The sequence below is a fragment of the Ixodes scapularis genome, unplaced genomic scaffold (genome assembly GCF_016920785.2).
Source record: "Ixodes scapularis isolate PalLabHiFi unplaced genomic scaffold, ASM1692078v2 PGA_scaffold9__187_contigs__length_104089568, whole genome shotgun sequence".
In the NCBI taxonomy this organism is placed as follows: Eukaryota; Metazoa; Arthropoda; class Arachnida; order Ixodida; family Ixodidae; genus Ixodes; species Ixodes scapularis.
Window position 1 is genome coordinate 69,900,392 of NW_024609884.1, and position 17,985 is coordinate 69,918,376.

The 17,985-nt window shown below is 47.5% G+C and overlaps 1 protein-coding gene across 1 annotated transcript in view; it reads right to left on the reverse strand.

Moving 5' to 3' along the window:
* The window catches only part of LOC115320353 (cell surface glycoprotein 1), a 40,473-nt gene extending 22,766 nt beyond the window's left edge, over positions 1–17,707 (reverse strand). Inside the window, exon 1 of the mRNA XM_029980457.3 lies at positions 17,595–17,707. Within this exon, the coding sequence (XP_029836317.2) occupies positions 17,595–17,609 (15 nt within the window). The 5' untranslated portion in view covers positions 17,610–17,707. The remainder of the gene's footprint in view (positions 1–17,594) is intronic.
* Between the last annotated feature and the right edge of the window lie 278 nt (positions 17,708–17,985).

A 17,985-nucleotide genomic window follows, 5' to 3' on the forward strand; every position in this document is an offset into this window, starting at 1 on the left:
CGGATGCTGACAGGTCAAAGTTATGCGTAAAACTGTGGAAAAAAAAAAAAAAAAAGAAGAGTGGATTTATTAGTCCCATTTAATCCCGGCTGTACCTACTTTTCTTTTTTTCCATGTGTGTATTATGTGGTTTGAAACTGACACAGTGTATTCAAAATTCGAATATATAAAAGCGCCAAACCCCAAAACGACAGGGGCAAAGAAGAGTGGACACAACACAAGGCGTCTTGTGTTTTATCCACTCTTCTTTGTCGTCGTTTTTGGCACTTTTATATATTTGAATACGAACGAACTGGCCCAACTCTCCACTTGGACACTGTATTCGTTAGGGGGCGAAAGTTCCGTTTGAACTTGGCGGCTTCCCGTGCCGGAGGCTTATCTCCAAGTACGGCCTCTTTTGGAAAAAAAAAAAAAAAAAAAAAAAAAAAGGCTCCCGCGGGGCGCTCGGTGTGTCTGCTCCAGTGGCCGTCTTCAGCGAGCCGATAACCTCTTCTCGGAGGAGTCCGCAAGGGGGGCCCCTTTACAACGTTGGCCCCTTTACAACGTGACTGTTTAGTTAAACCGGAGAGGAAGCGAGACATACACCGAGTTCCGAATTTCTTCGATCGGGAACTCGTCCTGGGACTTGAACGGGGCGAAATGTGCCAAAACGAAACGGGGCTAAGAGACCGTGTCGACGGCGAGGAGCACGTACGGGGGGCGCTTCGGGCGGAACCTTACTTTGGCAGCTTCGCGCGTTCTTCGCGTCTGTCGGCGTTTTCACGTTGCTCGGGGCCCGGAAGTCTCGGCGGGCTTGTGCGACACCAACTGATAAAACGTCTTATTTGAGACAGTACACCGAGCGAAGAACAGACACGTTGAAAAAGGAAAGACTCTTTCCAAAACATGTGTGTGTGTCTTTTGGTATTCAAATTCCTCTTAACGTATTTAATATCGTGTCGAGAAAACAAATTAAGCGGAATTCATGACTCGAACACCAAAAAGCACGCTGGGTTGGTTGGTAGGTACACGCGCTGCACGTGCAAATACCCATTTTGAACCATGGTTAAAGCCCTAAAAGACTAACACAAGAGAGAAGACAAACACGGCCGCTACTCACAACTGTATTTAGAAAAGAAGATAGAAGTCTATATATATAAATATACTCGTTTTCGCTTTCACTGGCAATTCGAGGACAAAGTTGACCGTGTTTCTTTGGCCCTGAAAACACGAGAGGGGCTCTATACCTGTTTGCAACCTTCTTGGGGTTATGCGACATTTTGTGTATATAGGGTACAACCGCAGGCCTCATGTTGCTCAGTGCCGACTGCGTCACTTTCCTGGTTGTGTGGCCTTTTGCCTTCTGTGGGGTGGCCTCTGCCACATTGGTCAAGACCGCACGAGGGAAGCCCGCTGACAATAGTCTAGACAATTGGTTGTTTAAGCTGGCCTGCATACGGTGAACACACGACTTTGTCAGAATTGACTCTAGGCAGAGCGTTGCGATTCCTCTTTTAACCACTTTAGAAAGCGCCGAGTCATATGGCAGGAGCTCCTTTGGGGACTTTGGGGCATACATCCAACATACGTGTCCCTCCAGTAACTTGAGACTGAAGTCTAAAAACTGCAGGTAATCCTGGTTAGGCAGTTCGTGTGTAAAATTCGGGCCTTTACAATGTCGTCTAAAAACATCTAAAACTGAGTTCACCTTAAAGGGGTCATGGAATGAATCTCGGGCTGGGATAAATGATTTTAGATTGGGCTTTACCTAATTGCATATCATTTAGTGGGTCAAAAAAAGAGGGTAGAAAGTAAGAAACCAACTTTGCGGTAAAAACATTTGAAAATATAGCTGACTATTTCGTACCTCCTTTCCTTCAAAATATTTCCGCCTTTTCACTATGATATATCTGCGGTACCAAACGCACGTCAGCGGTACCCAAAAGCAAGTCAGCCGACCCCAGCTCACGCATTGGACGCGAGAACTGCGTCACTCGGACGGATGCGCTCGTCAACAATTCGTCGACGAATATTTGGATTCGCGTTTGTGGCCTATAAGAATGCCCTCACGGAACTTATCATCACTTGCGAATGTCAAGGTTTATGGTGTGCTTGAAAAGCATGATGGAAGCTTGGGGTCATCGCACCGGTGTCCTAGCATGCCGCGACCACGTGATTTCTCAGTTCGCTTTTGAGTTGAGGATTACAGCTAGGGAAGAAGAAGTTGAAAAATTGTTTCATGGCCCCTTTAATATGATAGTCAAAGAAGATTGTTTCCTAAATACAATAAAAAAAGTAATCTACATATCTAAAAACTTAAAAAAAAACATTAAAAGCATTAGTGCCTGTTAAAGCGTCCGATCAATACATGCTGTAAAAAAAAGCCTAATTGTTAAAAGCAATAAACGTGCTGTTAAGATACGCTTCAAGCAAGTTAAAACATATATATATCTGCAGTCACTCCTGCCGCATTCTGGAAAGGAATAGCGCCATTTTCGTCTATGCACACCCTTGCAGCCTTAAAGGGATGCTGAACCGAAATCTGGATTCCACAATACACGGCGGTAAAGCTTGCAACGGGATGCTACAAACACCAAAACATCACTCATACAACGATATATCGAACGGATGACCGTATTTTTCAAAAAAAAGGAGGCGCATTTGACAGAGATGTTTAGGTTTCGTTTTGCCGAGTAGGAGAGGGAACGGCCTCGCGCCTTCTCCGCTTCGCCGCCTTGAGGGGGCGAATCGAAGAGAGGAGAAAACGAGATATCTTGACGTCACGCGCCTTGTCGGCCTGGTTCAATCTCGACCTCTTTTTCCAAAAATACGGCCGTCCATTCGAGATATCGCCTTACGAGTAGTGTTGTAGGGATTGTAGCGTCCCGCCTACAGCTCCTGCATTGTTTTCTGAAATCCAAATTTCGGTTCACCATCCCTTTAAACAATTCACAATGCGGAACTGAATAAAACAAATCTTCCATAGCCAGCCGGCAACAGCCAGGCGGCGCCAGCAGGGTGATAGCCCACGTTATTCCCTGTCTCGTTGTAACTTGGCAAAGGGTGAACGATAAGCCCCACATTGTGTGCCGACGGCTACAATATGTGCTACGTATACGAGCGCAACCCACACATATTGGAGCATGACGCAGCGAAACGCCTGATACTTCGCGGTAAAAGCACACTCCGGTGATGCAGTCACGTTCCGATGAGCCCTCCAGGGCCGTAGCTTCCGCCGTATTGGCATGTTATGCGATCACGCCTTCCTGGCCTACCCAGTATTTCTTGCTTCAGACACTAGGCTAAGCGGCGCCACCATAGTAATAGCTCACGTTTGAACAATGCAGCCGCCATGGATGGATGGATGGATGGATGCTAACGGCTGTACCCTTTATATTGGGCAGTAGGTTGCGCCACCTAACCTAGAGGTTAAGAACCGAAAATATGACTTCTTTCCTTCGCCAATTTGCTTAACCCCCGCCATTTCGTAACTATCACCAGGCGGTGTGGGATATCACCAGAATGACCTTCAGAAAATCAAGGAGGAAAAAAAAAACTTCACCTTTCGGTTTTTTTTTTTTTTTTTTTTTTTTTTTTTTCCGGCGAAAGATCGCTAATTTTCCTCTGGTCAAATTTAGTCGGCATTGCCCCGGCACTGGGCCCACTGGGCGACAGGGTTGAGACTTTGGGTCGGAGCCACGCGGGAGGGATTCCCAATTTTCCTCTGTTTCGGTGGTCCCCAGCCGTGTCAGTTATTTGTACGTCATTCAATTCTCCCTAGATAATTTTCACCAGTCTTCCAATCTCCTCTTTGTTATAAAATGCACTTATCATCCATTCTTCCATTCTCGTCTGCAAACCCCAGCGCTCTCTCTAAATCAGTCGCCCCACCCTTGAGGGCGGGAGCAAGACCTGTTACCTGTGCACCTCAACACCACATGTTCTAGTGCCTCGTCTTCCCCTTGGCATGTGGCACACCGCGTATCCGTTTCCGCATACTTTGTCCTCCACCCCAGACATACCCAATGTTTGTTGCTTCAGTTGCTAGATACCGCCAAACCAAACAGCATTGCAGGTTGCCTATATCAACAGAAAAGGCGTACCCTAGCTGTGCACTGGTTGTCCTCAAGGAAAACAACTGAAAGTCTCTACTGGCAACAACGAAAAAATGACGTCAGTGGAAGGCAGGGGTTCACTCTTTGGACTGTAGAATTTGAACCCAACTGATTCGAAGCAGTTTCATGGTGTCAAATGAATGCTTTGGAAGCTCGCTCCAGTCCCCGCGCTCCAGCACGAAACAAATGATTGGCATATTCTATTTTTCAGACTGCTTGCTCGACTGGCAAGCCTGCCTGCCACTGACGTCACAGCACTGAAAAGTGCGCGTATATTTGAATGTTGGTTTTCGTATCATTTTCACTTGCCGATTTCACCATAACTATTATGAATTTCGCGATACTAAATAGCATACCGGAAAGGGTAAAGGCTGGGGAGTCAGAAAATATAGTTAGTTGAGATAGCTAAAAAAACCTGTGGAGTACCCCTTTAACGCATCGCTTTCGTATTGGAAACATCCCTCGCCAACTTAGTCAGTTCTAAGATCTTACACAAATTGGCAAAACCACTTTTTGCTTTAGACACTTTCGCTTTAGCCGGGGTAAAGTTATTCTTTATCACCTTGGCCGACTTTTCATCAGAAACACCTTCTTGTAAGGCTACAAAACTACCCTCCCTGTCCAACTGAAGAAGACGCAGTTAATTGTTTCTGAAATACGTCACTGCACCCTGTAAGGCATTGTTGCCAACTCGCTCAGTCTTCGGGGGGACACGTCAAAAGGCAGTCACCTTCCAGTATAGGCATCGTTCTCTGTTCTCATTGTCGACCTTGGTCGCCACCCTCTGGAAAAGGGGGCCCCAATGCGTCTGCGACACGTCGATTGCATTGCATAATGCCAATATACTTTTTTTTTTTATTTGTGTAAACAAATTGAAAAATGGAAACAAATTTATGAAACAAAATTGTAAACAAACTTTTATCTTTTTTTTTCAAATACAGTTGTGAGTAGCGCCTGTGCTTGTCTTCTCTCTTGTGTTCGTCTTTTTAGCGCTTTTAACCATGGTTGAAAACGTTAATCGCCAACTAGCCCAACAACAAGTAATTTCAAAGACCCATTTGTTCTGGACTTTCCTACCAAGAGAAAGAAAAAAAAAACAAAAAACGCACTTTGCTTTGACACCTGATCCATCTGATGTGCACCATGGCGCCGATCCAACTGATGTGCACGGTGCACGCCGAATGACTCTGTTGGGTGCCGCACCGCAGCGCCACTGTCTTGTCGCGCGCTTGCCATTATATCACTCCGCAGCCAATCAGACTGCGGCGTTACTCATTATGAAGGCCGAAGAAGGAATCAGGCAGCGCACGAACATAAGCCCTGCTGTCATCATCTTCATGCGCTACCCGATTTCTTCTTCGGCCTTCATAATGGAACGCCGCAGTCTAATTGGCTGCGCTCTGCATGATGATGGGAAGCGCGCGACAAGACAGTGGCGTCGCGGTGCGGCTCCCAGCAGAGTCATTTGGTGTGCACATCAGTTGGATCGGCGCGCCTCCTTTAGGTGTCGCACGCATACCATCTGAAAGACCCGTATGCAGAAAAAAATAAGAAAAGCAGTTTTATCAAGTTTTATTAAGCAGTTTTATCAGTACATTGCGCATTTAATTAAAATATCGCTAATCGAAAAAAGCGCAAGAAAACAATACCATTTATGAGCTATCGGAACGGGGAAAACATGGCGGACAACCATGGTCAAACATCAAACCGACCTGTGCGTTCTTCATTGAGAGAAAAAAAACAAGTGCATGCGTCATATGGTATTATGAGATAAAGTTCATATACTGTAAACGACTAAAGTTTCGCGAATTTCGCGAATGGCCTGCGCTTCGCGTAAAATACGTCCCGCGAACAATTCGGGCAATATGTGAACGCTACGGAAGCTACGCTCGATTCGCGAAAATTAGAACCCGCGAATAATTTCAAATTTTTGCTTTTGGCCCGATTTGCGAAAATTTTGGCCCGCGAAAATTAAATCATTTACAATATATCATTTTTTAAATAAATAAATAAATAAATAAATAAATATATATATATATATATAGATACATATATATATATACATATATATATATATATATATATATATATATATATATATATATATATATATATATATATATATATATATATATATATATATATTAGAGTGCTGCAGACGGACAGTGGAGATTACACGCTGGGCTGTGGATTTGTAAAGATTGGAATTTGGAAAGGTGTATGAAACCCGACATGTTCCTGCGGGTATTCTAGATTACTTCATTTCATGCATACTTTTCAACGCTTTAAGAGCTGCTGGAGTAAGCGTGTGGCTTAATCTGGAGTTTCATTCTCACGCCCTCTCGTGCAAATGAGACAAGGCTTGGACTAGTTAGATAAACATTCTTAAAGTGAAAAAAAAAATATTAATAATAATAAAACAGCTGTGTGTGTGTACTTCAACTTGCCTTACGTCTTTTCCGCTTTTTTTTTTTTCTTCTCGCTTCAGTAATAGATTTTTCTGGAAAGTAGCGCGCCCTCAAGCGGCGTGCGTGAGGCATTATGGGAACAGTGAGGGTCGCTGCTCCGCCGACTACTGTTAACGCCGTACCACCTGCGAGAACCATGTTGCCTACTGTTGCTTTGGGCCCCTGCGTACGGCAGACGGCAATCTGCCCACACCAGAGCGGTGTATAGAGAGAGTTTGATCAATGGGACCAAACTCTCCAGGCGCAGAAAGAGGGCTTGACGTGCTCTCTTGGCCAACTAGAAGCCGAAAAAAATTCCCTTGCGGTGGTAGCGAGAAAGAGTTTTAATCGTACGTATATGGTTTTAATAAGCGCGTATGTATAGTAACCCTTCCTGATTGAAAATGGGGTGCACGTGATGTTTCGATTATGATCATGCAGAAATATGTAAGAAACGAATGTGCCGCCCGCCCGAACTCTTTGTTTTGCTCGGACAGAGTGTTACCTCTCGGACGGCAAATTCCCGGCCCTCGACGCCCATGGCGTACGGATTATGTCGATCGTTCCGCTAGTTGCACTCTTCTACCATGATCTTGGATGGCCGTGATTGAAACATCACATGCACCATATTTTCAGTCACCAAGAGTTACTCCGACGCACTTATTAATTTCGTTTATCGCGATAAACGCGAATTTGTGAAGACCTGGTTGGCCACATTCGAATTTGTGAAGACGCCATGGAACACGCCCAGCACGCTTTCGTATAATGGTGCCTCCTCATTTGTCTCCTATACTTCCCAATGAATGGACAAACTCTATACATACACGGCTCTGGCCCACATGAGGTGAGAAAGCCTCAATCACAGCACGTCTGTCCACTGCGCCCTTTTTGGGTGGGCCACCGTTCTTTGTTGAATGGGCCATCGCGCGTGGGCCTCGCGCCAAAAGAGCGAGGTACCACTCACGCATTCCTCGTGTTTTTCTTTTTTGTTTGTTTAATATTGATTTGTTACGGGAATCGGTTGAGCTAGTTCGTGCATTCTATTTTTCTTTGCCAATTAACAAAGCAAAAAAAAAAAAAAAAAAAAACGCAGTTCGTTTTAACAACGTTTGAAGACCGCTAGCTCGTCTGGATGCGTGAGTGGATTAAGAATAGTGCTGCATTTCGGGAGGTAGCGTGCCCCACCTAGCACGCAAAAGCTCGATTAGGCTAGGCTTGGCTAAAGGGCGCGGCACCCTCACAGTTCCCATAATTCCCCGGAGCGCTCACTGGGGGCTACTGTACGCTGGTGGCGCTGGCGTTTCCCGAAAGGTTCATTCAAATGAGACGTTAGATAAAGGTATTTTCCATCGCCGATAGTTTTGACAGCATTGTAAAGTATGTATGAACGCACGAAATGACGGAGGATCAGTATTCTTCGCGAGCTGTTATCTTCATGCAACTTTGACAATGTTTTTTTGTGTGTTTTTTTTCGTTCACTTAGGTGAGAACTTGGTTTAGCTAATTTCAACAAAGATTAGTTTCTCGCGTGTCTAACGCTTGGTTGCAACTGCGCAATTACTTACTCCAATTTTTAGACAAAAACCTACTAGGATAATTTAAGCATAGAGGGTCCCCCCCCCCCTGTTTCCCCTTACTTTTTTTTTTTTTATTGCGAAAGTAAATTACGCATTGCCGATCGCTCATTAGGGAGTTTTCGTAGATCGTTTTCGCCGTCCCGCAAGGCCCTCTGCAACCCGCTACGATAGCGGGAACTCCACAGTCAAGGCTATCAGCGCGCAGGCGCAGTAGCAACTTCTTCGTTGCGGAACGCTTAGCGGAGGGGGCAACGCGGTCTACGAGAACTCCCTATTATCCACTCAAATGTAGCGCTAGCGGTCTGAACTAGATGCACGAGTTTCAGAACTAACCGTTATTAAAGTTATAAGCGATTCTTTTTTCTTTTTTTATTTTCAATGGGACAATGGCGGCTGACGGAGTTCTCGAATTCATGGATCTTGTCGACCAGTTACCGAAAACGGGCGAACATGGGCCGCATTATCCGATTGATATTAAAAAAAAAATCACTTATAACTTGTGATTGAGATAACGCGGTTAGTTCTGAAACTTCGGCTTCTCGTCTATTGGTTAGATACGCTTTCAGCCAATTTAGAATTTTGTCATTTTTAAGGTAGCATTAAATTTGTATAACAACGTACTGTATGGGACGGTATCCAAAGCCTTTGCCAGATCTAGGAATATAGCGTCAACTTGTTTATTGTCATTGAGTGCGGAAGCAAAGTCGTGAACAGTATGCAATAGCTGGGTTGTAGTGGAATGGCCCATTCTAAACGCCGTGCTGGTGGGGACTCTACATTTTATATGCTTTCCTAGAAAAGTATAGTAATGTGTTTTGGAATTACATGTTCAAAAATTTTGCGGAAGTGAGAAGTTATCGAAATTTGACGGTAGTTCGACAGCTCGTTTTTATTGGTCGTATTTCAGCAATTTTCCAGTCATTTGGCAAATCCCCATTACCCAATAAATCAAAGTAGGAACTTTGGCATGTTCACCTAAGGCAGAAGACTAAAGAGAATAATGGAACTAATGCCGACAATATGCGGTAAATAGATACGACACAGGACACTATAGCAAAATATACATGGGAACAAAAGAGAATTTTAACATACGTAGTTAGCGGGGAGCCACGAAATATCAAAGCTGGGATGTGTCACCGCAAGAGACGCGAACTTCGCACTCCACTCTCTCTGGAGCGCTATGCGGCGAGTAACTGAGAGAGGGGGGGAGAGGGACGGTCAGAACGCCGAGATCTGGTTGGAACGATTAGTGGGAACACCTAAAGCTGGCTGACTTTGTTTGGAAACCCTAGAATTTAACAAAAAAAAAAGTTTTTTTTTTTATTATTATATGGCTTACAAGTATGTCGTTTTGGACCCGGCTCGCCTGCACTCTCTCACTTTTTACAATTCTGACTTTGTCTCCACTTCACTCGTCGAACGCTTTAAAACGCGGAGCGCAGGCGTCCGGCGTTTGGCTTTCGCATTCGAAGGCGTTCTACGAGTGCGGAGGAGACAAAGGCGACTAGCTTTAGATCTACCCACTAATCCGTCCAATCGGAGCTCGGCGCGTTGTGACGTCCTCGCGCGCTCTCGTCTCCTCCTCGCCCTCAGTTTCTCGGCGCGTAGCTTTGGCAGAGTGTTCTTTCGGATACTCTATTCACCGCATTCGGCGGGAGTTGATACGACGGGGGCGCCACAGTATTTCGTGCCCCAGTAGACTTCCGGTAGTGTATTTATTTATTCTTCAGCAACGCACAGCGGTCGGGTAAGAAGAGTTTCTTTCAGAGAAGTATGTGTAGTATGTTGCTAAGAACATTAGTGGCATTGTACAAAGTAGTGGAGATAACAAAAGGAGGAGAGACAAATAGAAAAAAAGAAGAAAACCGGAAGCGCGCAGGGGTCCGCCGATAGGGGGTGGTAGTGAGCTTGTTTGCAAACAAACATCGGTGAATAGGCACGACGATGTGAGCGTCGTCCAGGCATAAAATGTGCATCAGGTTGATCCGTGCAACATCCCCGAAAAGCAATACACAATGCATTCTGTTACCACTGCCTTTGCTATCGACATAGTGAAAAAGTTGAAGGTGTAAACCCTGCACGTTGTTCACCGTTTTTTTTTTTTTTTTGTCAGTTTTTAGTGCGTGGTATTAAGGCTAACCCGCGTTTCGTACGTTACGAACGTCAAGTGTTCATACTGAGTAGTGATATTAGAGTTTTTTGCGCAGGCGAGTTGGCGCACAGTCAAAACATACTTGAGCTTATAAAATCACCTCGAAATAAAAAATAAAAAAAAGTATATAATAAACTAAAGTGACGAAGCGGGCGAGTTGGTTCATGACTTATAAAATTGAAAGCGCTAACAAAGACAAGGACAAAAAGGAAGGCGAACAAGACGAGCGCTTACTCTCAGCTGAACATTTATTTAAAAAAACCGCTAAAGCAAACAACCTCCGATAAAAAAAAAAAAATAAAAAAAAATACACTGAATTGCTCAGTGACGTCGCTCATCACCACGCGTCAGTAATATCACTCTCTTTTTTATGCAGAAAAATTGACGGCTGGCTCACGCAGCCTTCAGTGCCCTCTTTCTTTATAGCATGGGAAGTGCTTGAAGCGCACTTCCCATGCTCTCCCGGTTCCATTTGAAGTGTTCGTGGGTATGGCACGTGGCTCGCTTTCTGAAGCGACGAACATGCGCGTGCTGGGCTGAGGACTTGTCAATATTCGAATGGTGTATAGGACTGAGCCCATATGCACAGGCAGCACAGCTGCCAAAAAAATATTCATAGTTTGAACGCGAGTAAGGGTTGGACACTCCTTCCAACTACATTTTGAAAGATAATTTCAGAGTCGTGCTTGTTTCAAAAGAATGCTTGCTAAACACACGTAAATGTGCACGCCGCACACACGCGCGCGAGCGCGGAAGGTTAGTTTTAAAATCTTTGAAAAACCCTTCTTACCAATTTGTATTAACTGGAAAAATCAATAATAACGCTAAATTATTAGCGTTCTCATTGAATCTTGTAAACGCCATATAGCGCGTTTTTTTTTTTATTTTTTTATTCTGTACATACCATGCTGCGCTTCATGGTGTCCTCATTTTCTCGAATTATGCTCTTGAATACGTGCACTGATCTCAACTAGGGATCAGTATCAGTGGCGTCACAAGGGGTGTGCGGGGGGGGGGGGGGGGGGGGGGGGGGACCGCCCCGGGTGCAGCGCTCGGGGGGGGTGTCGCGGCGGGCGACGAGCCGAGGGGTTGCGGGCAACGAGCGGAGGAGGGGGGGGGGGGGGGGGGTAGCCGCGGGCCACCGCCCCGGGTGCCGCTGACCCTAGTGACGCCACTGATCAGAAGAGATCGGTTAATACGTGCAGTTGATTAAGCTATTTATTCCCGACTGAGGAATTTTGTTCGGCACGGATTCGCAAAATGCCAGGGACTTTTCGCAAATCGTTTTCGAAGGCTCGTTACCGCTCCGATCGCGCGCTTCAAAGTCCGTTTTAACTGCTAGCGCGACCTCCCGCTACAATGTCGTTTAAGAAAAACACGGCCTGCTAATTTCTACAGAACCGTGCCGCGTTTGCTTCCATCGAGTGTATTTCGCATCCTTCAAGTTGTAGGCAGCGCTACATCAAAGTGCCTGAGAACAAGGAGGGCACTTTGCCAAGTGGTGTCCAAAAAGGCCAAAGGGCAGACACTTGCTCTCGCGTAAGGTCAACCGAGTTCACCCTCCTTGACGAGCGAGAAACTAAAGCGTCTGGGGAGGAAAGCCGCGCGAAACGAGACGAATCCACTTTGTCGCGTGTCGCTCTTGAGCTTGTAAGGGCTCCGCGACATCAACCCCGAATAGGGTTAACGTTGGATGCGTGATCCCGCCTACCCGACGTGACCGTGCGCAGCCGCCACACGCTTCACGAGAGCCGCTGCGCTCGAGAGGAAATTCCGGCCCGCCAATTACCCCGGCTAACAAACTTCCAAGCTGGAAACTGGCGCTGCGGATACGTTTCCTCCGGTCCCCTACGAGGAACTACTGCACGGGACGGCGGCCGGTCTCCGTTGCGTACCGGCCCTTACCAAACATCCTTATGCCACTTCGTGAACGAGCTAATGGAGAGTGCGTGGAATCCCAATGGCCACTTCCCTCTCGCCGCGAACAAGGTGTGGTACCGGCCCCGTGCAACTGTCGAGCGAAAGAGAGCGCGCGCGGCGATAGATGGGTCCAGCGACCCGGTTCGACGGCCAACGGGATTACTCAACTGGTCTTCCCGGTGAAAACGAGAGCTCTGGCCTGAAACGGAAGGACTCCGACAGGCTGCCTGCATCTCAATGAAGGGGACCTCCCGATTACCGCACGCAGGCGCCTTCCGGGCTGCGAGCGCCGCGCCGGAGTCTGCGGTCGGCGTGAGGCTGTCACGGAGAGCTGGCCCGAGGGACGCCCCGGTGCAGCCGCCATCGCGTGCTGCAGGGCGGAAGGCCACTGAATGCATTCCGTCAATACAGCGAACGCCAGCGAGGTTCCGCGGAAACTGAGCTTTCGACTTGGTTTCACCATCCGGATGCAGCCGAAGCTACGAGGTGATGGGACCAACGTTCGTTATGTTTCTGTGAATTCTCTCATCGCTGAACCAATCATGTACAAGGAAGGCCCAGCGACTCGCACTTTTGACACTGTCTGATTGGTCCCATCAGCTCGTAGCGTCGGCTTCCTGCGGGCTTAAGCCAAGGTCACGCTGTTTATACCTCATACAAAAAGGCAGTCCGCAGACATCAGACACCGCGATATCCGTGGTTCGGATACCGTGTGCCAAGCATCTCTTTGCAACCTCGTTGCCACGCGGCATTCGAAGCACAGATATCGTGGTGACTCCCCTTCGAACCTGTCAGCAGACTGTATTTTGTATGAAGCACAAGCATGCAGTGTACTTCATACAAAAGATTAAAGACCCCAGCTTTAAGGTGAAACGAATTATGGGCAAATCTACAAATATGGCGCCCCTTGTACTCGTCTTATTTTTCTGTAATTATTATTAAACCCATATTATTACGTCAGAGTCACGCCTAGGTATTCTGTACAGGACTTAGCATCATGCGACGTTTGTGCGCACCGAGAAAATGCACATGTTTGCTCCCTCTCGAAAGCTGCCTGCAGTGATGTGGTGTATAGGCACAGGCTCAAGTGCGTGACTTCGAAAGTGCTTCCCTTGCGCGAATACTAGAGCAACGAAGCATTTTGCGGAGAAACGCTTTCGCGCCCTTACTTTTGGTAGCGGAGGCATACATTTAGTGAAAGGTAGTATGGGCTTACGGTCAGAGACTATCGGATCACGTTCGCGTGCAACTGCCGGGAGACGTAGACACTCGAACGCGAGAAATTCGATAAGCGATTTCTGGTCGATATTTTAATTCACATCACGAATCCCCGTTTCACGGACATAAAAAAGCCCTTACGACCGGAGAGCCTTTATAGATTCGTCAAACCAGCTTGCAATCCTTACTCTGCAGGTGTCACTCCCTCGGGTCGCGCTATCTGAATGTCTATAAAATACCAGTGAAATAAGGGTATAACGATACTTCAACTTTGTCCGTTGTTTCAAGATTCAGGCAATTTCAAGGTAAGTACCTAAAGTGTGTTCAACTGTTATATATAACGCGGGAGCATCGGTCAGAGAGACTGCCTGCTTCATGTGCTGGCGTATTCTAGCAGCTCACGCCACTGTCACACTCGCTGTATGAATATGATGAACGATGCCTGCTTAAGCGGTAACATAAAAAAAAAAAAAGTTTCCTCTTGAACTAGATTCTACCGAAAAACCCAGTATAACTTTTCACTATCTGGGTTATGGAACTGGAAATATGTTTCTGGAAACCCTAAATCCAAATTGTAGACAAAGGAATAATTTCTGATAACCTGAAATCCAGAGAGAATCCAGATAGATTTCCACTTCCATAATCCGGATAGCAGAAAGTTATACTGGGTTTTTCGGTAGGGCTCGAGCTATGTTGAACATATCTAAAACCAAATACGGAGGCTACGAAGAGGGGACAAGCACAAGACGTCTTGGGTTTTAGAAATGTTTAACTTTAACCAGCTCGCCTACCGATATTACGGTATCTTTAGTGTGGACTTTTTGTTTGTGTTTACACTATGTTTGTTTTTATCAGAAAATGATGTATAGCCAAATTTTGATAATCATTGGATGCTTTAAATGCGTCGAATGTAAACATCAACTGCTGAGGTTCGCACCGCCGTATCAATGATGATAGCATAAATACCGTTGCAATCGCCATGCTTTACAGAGTGAAAGAAAAAAATTAAAAATAAAACCGACAGTTAAAAATTAAAAAAAAAAAGAGGAGTAGATTGTGTCGGGGAGTGGCGACAGTATATAAGAAAAAGGCGCTTTATTCTCTGCAGATCATCGCTTTGATCGTTAGGCGGCGGTAAAATCGGTTTCGGATACCGTTCACGTGTTATTTTATTCAACAGTTGAGCGCGCTGTACGCGCAAGCCCTAGCATTCAGGTCCTACAGTTCTAGATTGAAAGGGCCGTAAACACGCGCTCTAAGCGCCACCGCCGCGGAGTGACGTCAAAGATACTATACCCGTTTTCACCTCAAGAACCATAGTAAAAAAAGTCCGGCGCCACGTGGCCCGTTACTAATTTCCCCCTTTATGTGGATAATTAAGAGATATGTAGGTGAATGTTAGATTATATATATGTTATCTTATCCAGACTTACACGTTTCAAACCCCAAAAGCATCGCTTTTTCCTCCGACAACCAAATATCGTAAAAACTATTTCGCGCCGCGTATGAACAATACGCAAAACTTGCTTTTTTCTTGAGGTGAAAACGGATATAGTTGATCTATGGATGTGAAAAAGAAAGAATCACAGAGGCACTCCTGCACCCCACCGCCAGTCGCGCTTTTGTAATTAAGACATACATATGTATAGAGTATATATAAAAAGTTGTCCTTAATGACATGGTCAAAACTTAAAGAAGCATAGTCATGCAGTTTATGATTCGACGACGTCCGGAGCCATTTACAATGAAAGAGTTGGCCAATAGACGGAGCCTGTTGCCCGCTAGAACGAGCCCAATTCATAAGAACACATCGTGGCATGTTTTTTATCGAGACCATACCTACAGGGTCTGTTATCCGTCAGCGACACAAGATGGCGAAGGGAACATACCATTTCCCGGTTGCCAGGCTCCCGACTCGGGTTGCTAGACTGTCGGCATCTCCGAAAGGTTGCCGAACTCTCGCAGTGTAAACGGATCTGACGACGTCAAGGGCTCTGCCGACGTCGCATTATATACGCCCTCTTTGGGGGGAAATTGCAAGTTTGCGTGCCGGCCAGCCAGCCTCACATGGTCCAGTGGACCGTGCAAGTGCTATTGTTACAGTCATGCGCCGTGACAACACGGAGATTATGCGATCTATGAAAACTAGACGTCGCGGTTACTAAACAAATGGCATAATAAAAATGATAAAGAAAACCTCCGCAAATGAGCATAATGGCCTCACCGTGTTTCCTGCGCCTCTTCAGAGATGCACATGTGGCACACGCCGTCATTCTGCCGGCTGAGCGGATTATCTTGGGCGGCACGCGAGATATGTCACGTGACCCTGACCAATCTTTGAGCGGGTGCTCTTGACGGTGCAGGGAAACCAGTGCGTAGACCATAACTGCCGAAATGGCGCGGAGTGTCGTAAACTCCATGATATAACAGTTCATAAGACTTCAACAGGTCGTTTACCGTCTATAGTACAGGCGACCAATATTGGACAGAGAAGATAACATTTCTTCGTGCTTTCGCAATTTCTTTAACAACCTCGTTAAAAAAAAAAAAAAAAAAAAAAACTTGTCAGAGACCGGGACGCAGCTGTGCCCGTCGATCGAATGTATAACAGCTCTTGCTTTAGAGTTGACTTCGAATGAGGAGATCACTTTGCCTTCATACCCGCTCTTCAGAAATATGATGGACATTCGCCCTCACTCGGGCTGTGCTTTGCGACTGCGTTCGTATAGTCTTGGAGTCTTTGCGGGGTTTATATAACAAACCAAGCACATATATAGCGTATATATGACCAAACCAAGAGCTTCTCGCGAGCCCGGGGAGAGAAATGGAACCCGATACGTCTGGAGACGTGTCGAGAGAGGAAAAGTACACCGTGACGTAGAGGAAAGTCGCGAGACATCTAAGGCCATGCGTAGTTACACATTGTCCCTTTGTTGGCGACACTCTCATAAGTATAATCAAATCGCTCCCAGTATTCCCTCACGAATTCGGTTGTTTGCGCCTCCTACTGAAAACCCCAACATCATCCGAGGCTTCAAGCAGCAGCCAAGTACGTCCAACAGTACTTTCTTTCGTCCATCAATACTCATAGGAAGCACAACAAACCACACAAGTACGCCACGCCATCCCTGCGACTCGTAGCTATCTCAAGGCTCTCAGTAGGAGGAGCAGCCCAAAAATGATCGCTCCATCTTCGTTTGCATCTCAAATGTTTCCCTCTCAATCGTTTACTTTCCTTATGGTCCGTATCGCACAAAGCAGCGGCCCATCATCATCCAGCCACGTGCCATTAGGACGAAAAGCGGAGCAATTATGGCACGCAATGCCGGCACGCGCCCGCTTTGCCGTCAGCAGATAGCGCTCGTCGCCGGCATTGCCAATCGGAGCAGGCAGCCCACAGTCCTGGCGTTAAATGGCCTCAAAGCAGCCGAGCACGACCGGCGTGGTTCACGGACGACAGGGCCCGCGGACCCACTTTTGGCCGTCGAGCAGCCTCGGAAATGTCGCCATGTGTGGACAAGAGCGCTCGGGAAAGCGCACGGGGAAAGGGCGCGCGCGCCGCCGCTTGAAGCCGTGCTCCGCGCGAAGCACGCACGACCCGGCTGTGCACCCGGCGGCTGGCCCCCGCGCCATCCACGTTTCGGCGGCCCAGCGGGTCGCCAGGGGCGCCGTGAGGGCAAGCCGTACGCTATGGCCGGGAAAGCGGCCGGCTAAAAATACGGTACCCGGATGTTTCGCTCTCGGTGCGGTAGACGAGATTCCGGGACGGCTTTGGGCGTCCGATTTCGCTGGATATCCGACTTGACGTTCGCCTTGCATTCAACGACTAATAAGGAGCCACTTGCCTAAGGAAAAAAAAAAAAAATCGTCTGGTTCGGCCCGCTTGAACAACGTTCGGTGAGCGAACCGCAACTACTATCCGGTGGGCACATCCTTCTGCGGCTCCCTCGGCAGGATGTCGGAAAGCTGGTAACATGCCACCATTCTGGAGTACCCCCGGCAGCCCGGTGTCTGGGAGCGCGCTGCGCGTGACTGCCGGCGGGCACGTGCTCACCCCGACGCGCGAACCCCCCACAGACGGGGGCCAGCCCCGTGGTCACCGAGACACTCCGGCGCCGGGTCCCGTCGCGCGCTGAGGCGGCGAGCGGGGGAGCCGGCGTCGTCGTCGTCTCGTGCGTGGACTCACCGTGAGCGCAGCCATGAGCGTCCGTCAGCGTGCCGGCATGGTGGCCAAAGACACGGTCGGCTGGCAGCGCTTTCTTTTACAGCGGGCTTCCCGAAACGTCACCGGGAAACGAGGCCAGGCAGGGGGCGCCTCGCCGGGGGCCGCCTCCCCTCGCCCCCCAAGAAGCGACAGCGGAGGCCGCCGGGCGGCAATCTTTAATGGGACTCAGCGGCCCACCGAGCGCTTCTTGCGCTGGTAGCCGTTGTATGTCTTGATCACGTCCTGCCACCAGGATGCCAGCTTGATGAAATTGTCCTTTTCGCGCTGCGGCAGTCGCGACACTTCGGTGCCGGCTGGTGGCCAGCTGGTAAACCAGTAGTCCTGGTACTGGGGCACTGCGGTGGCCTCCTGG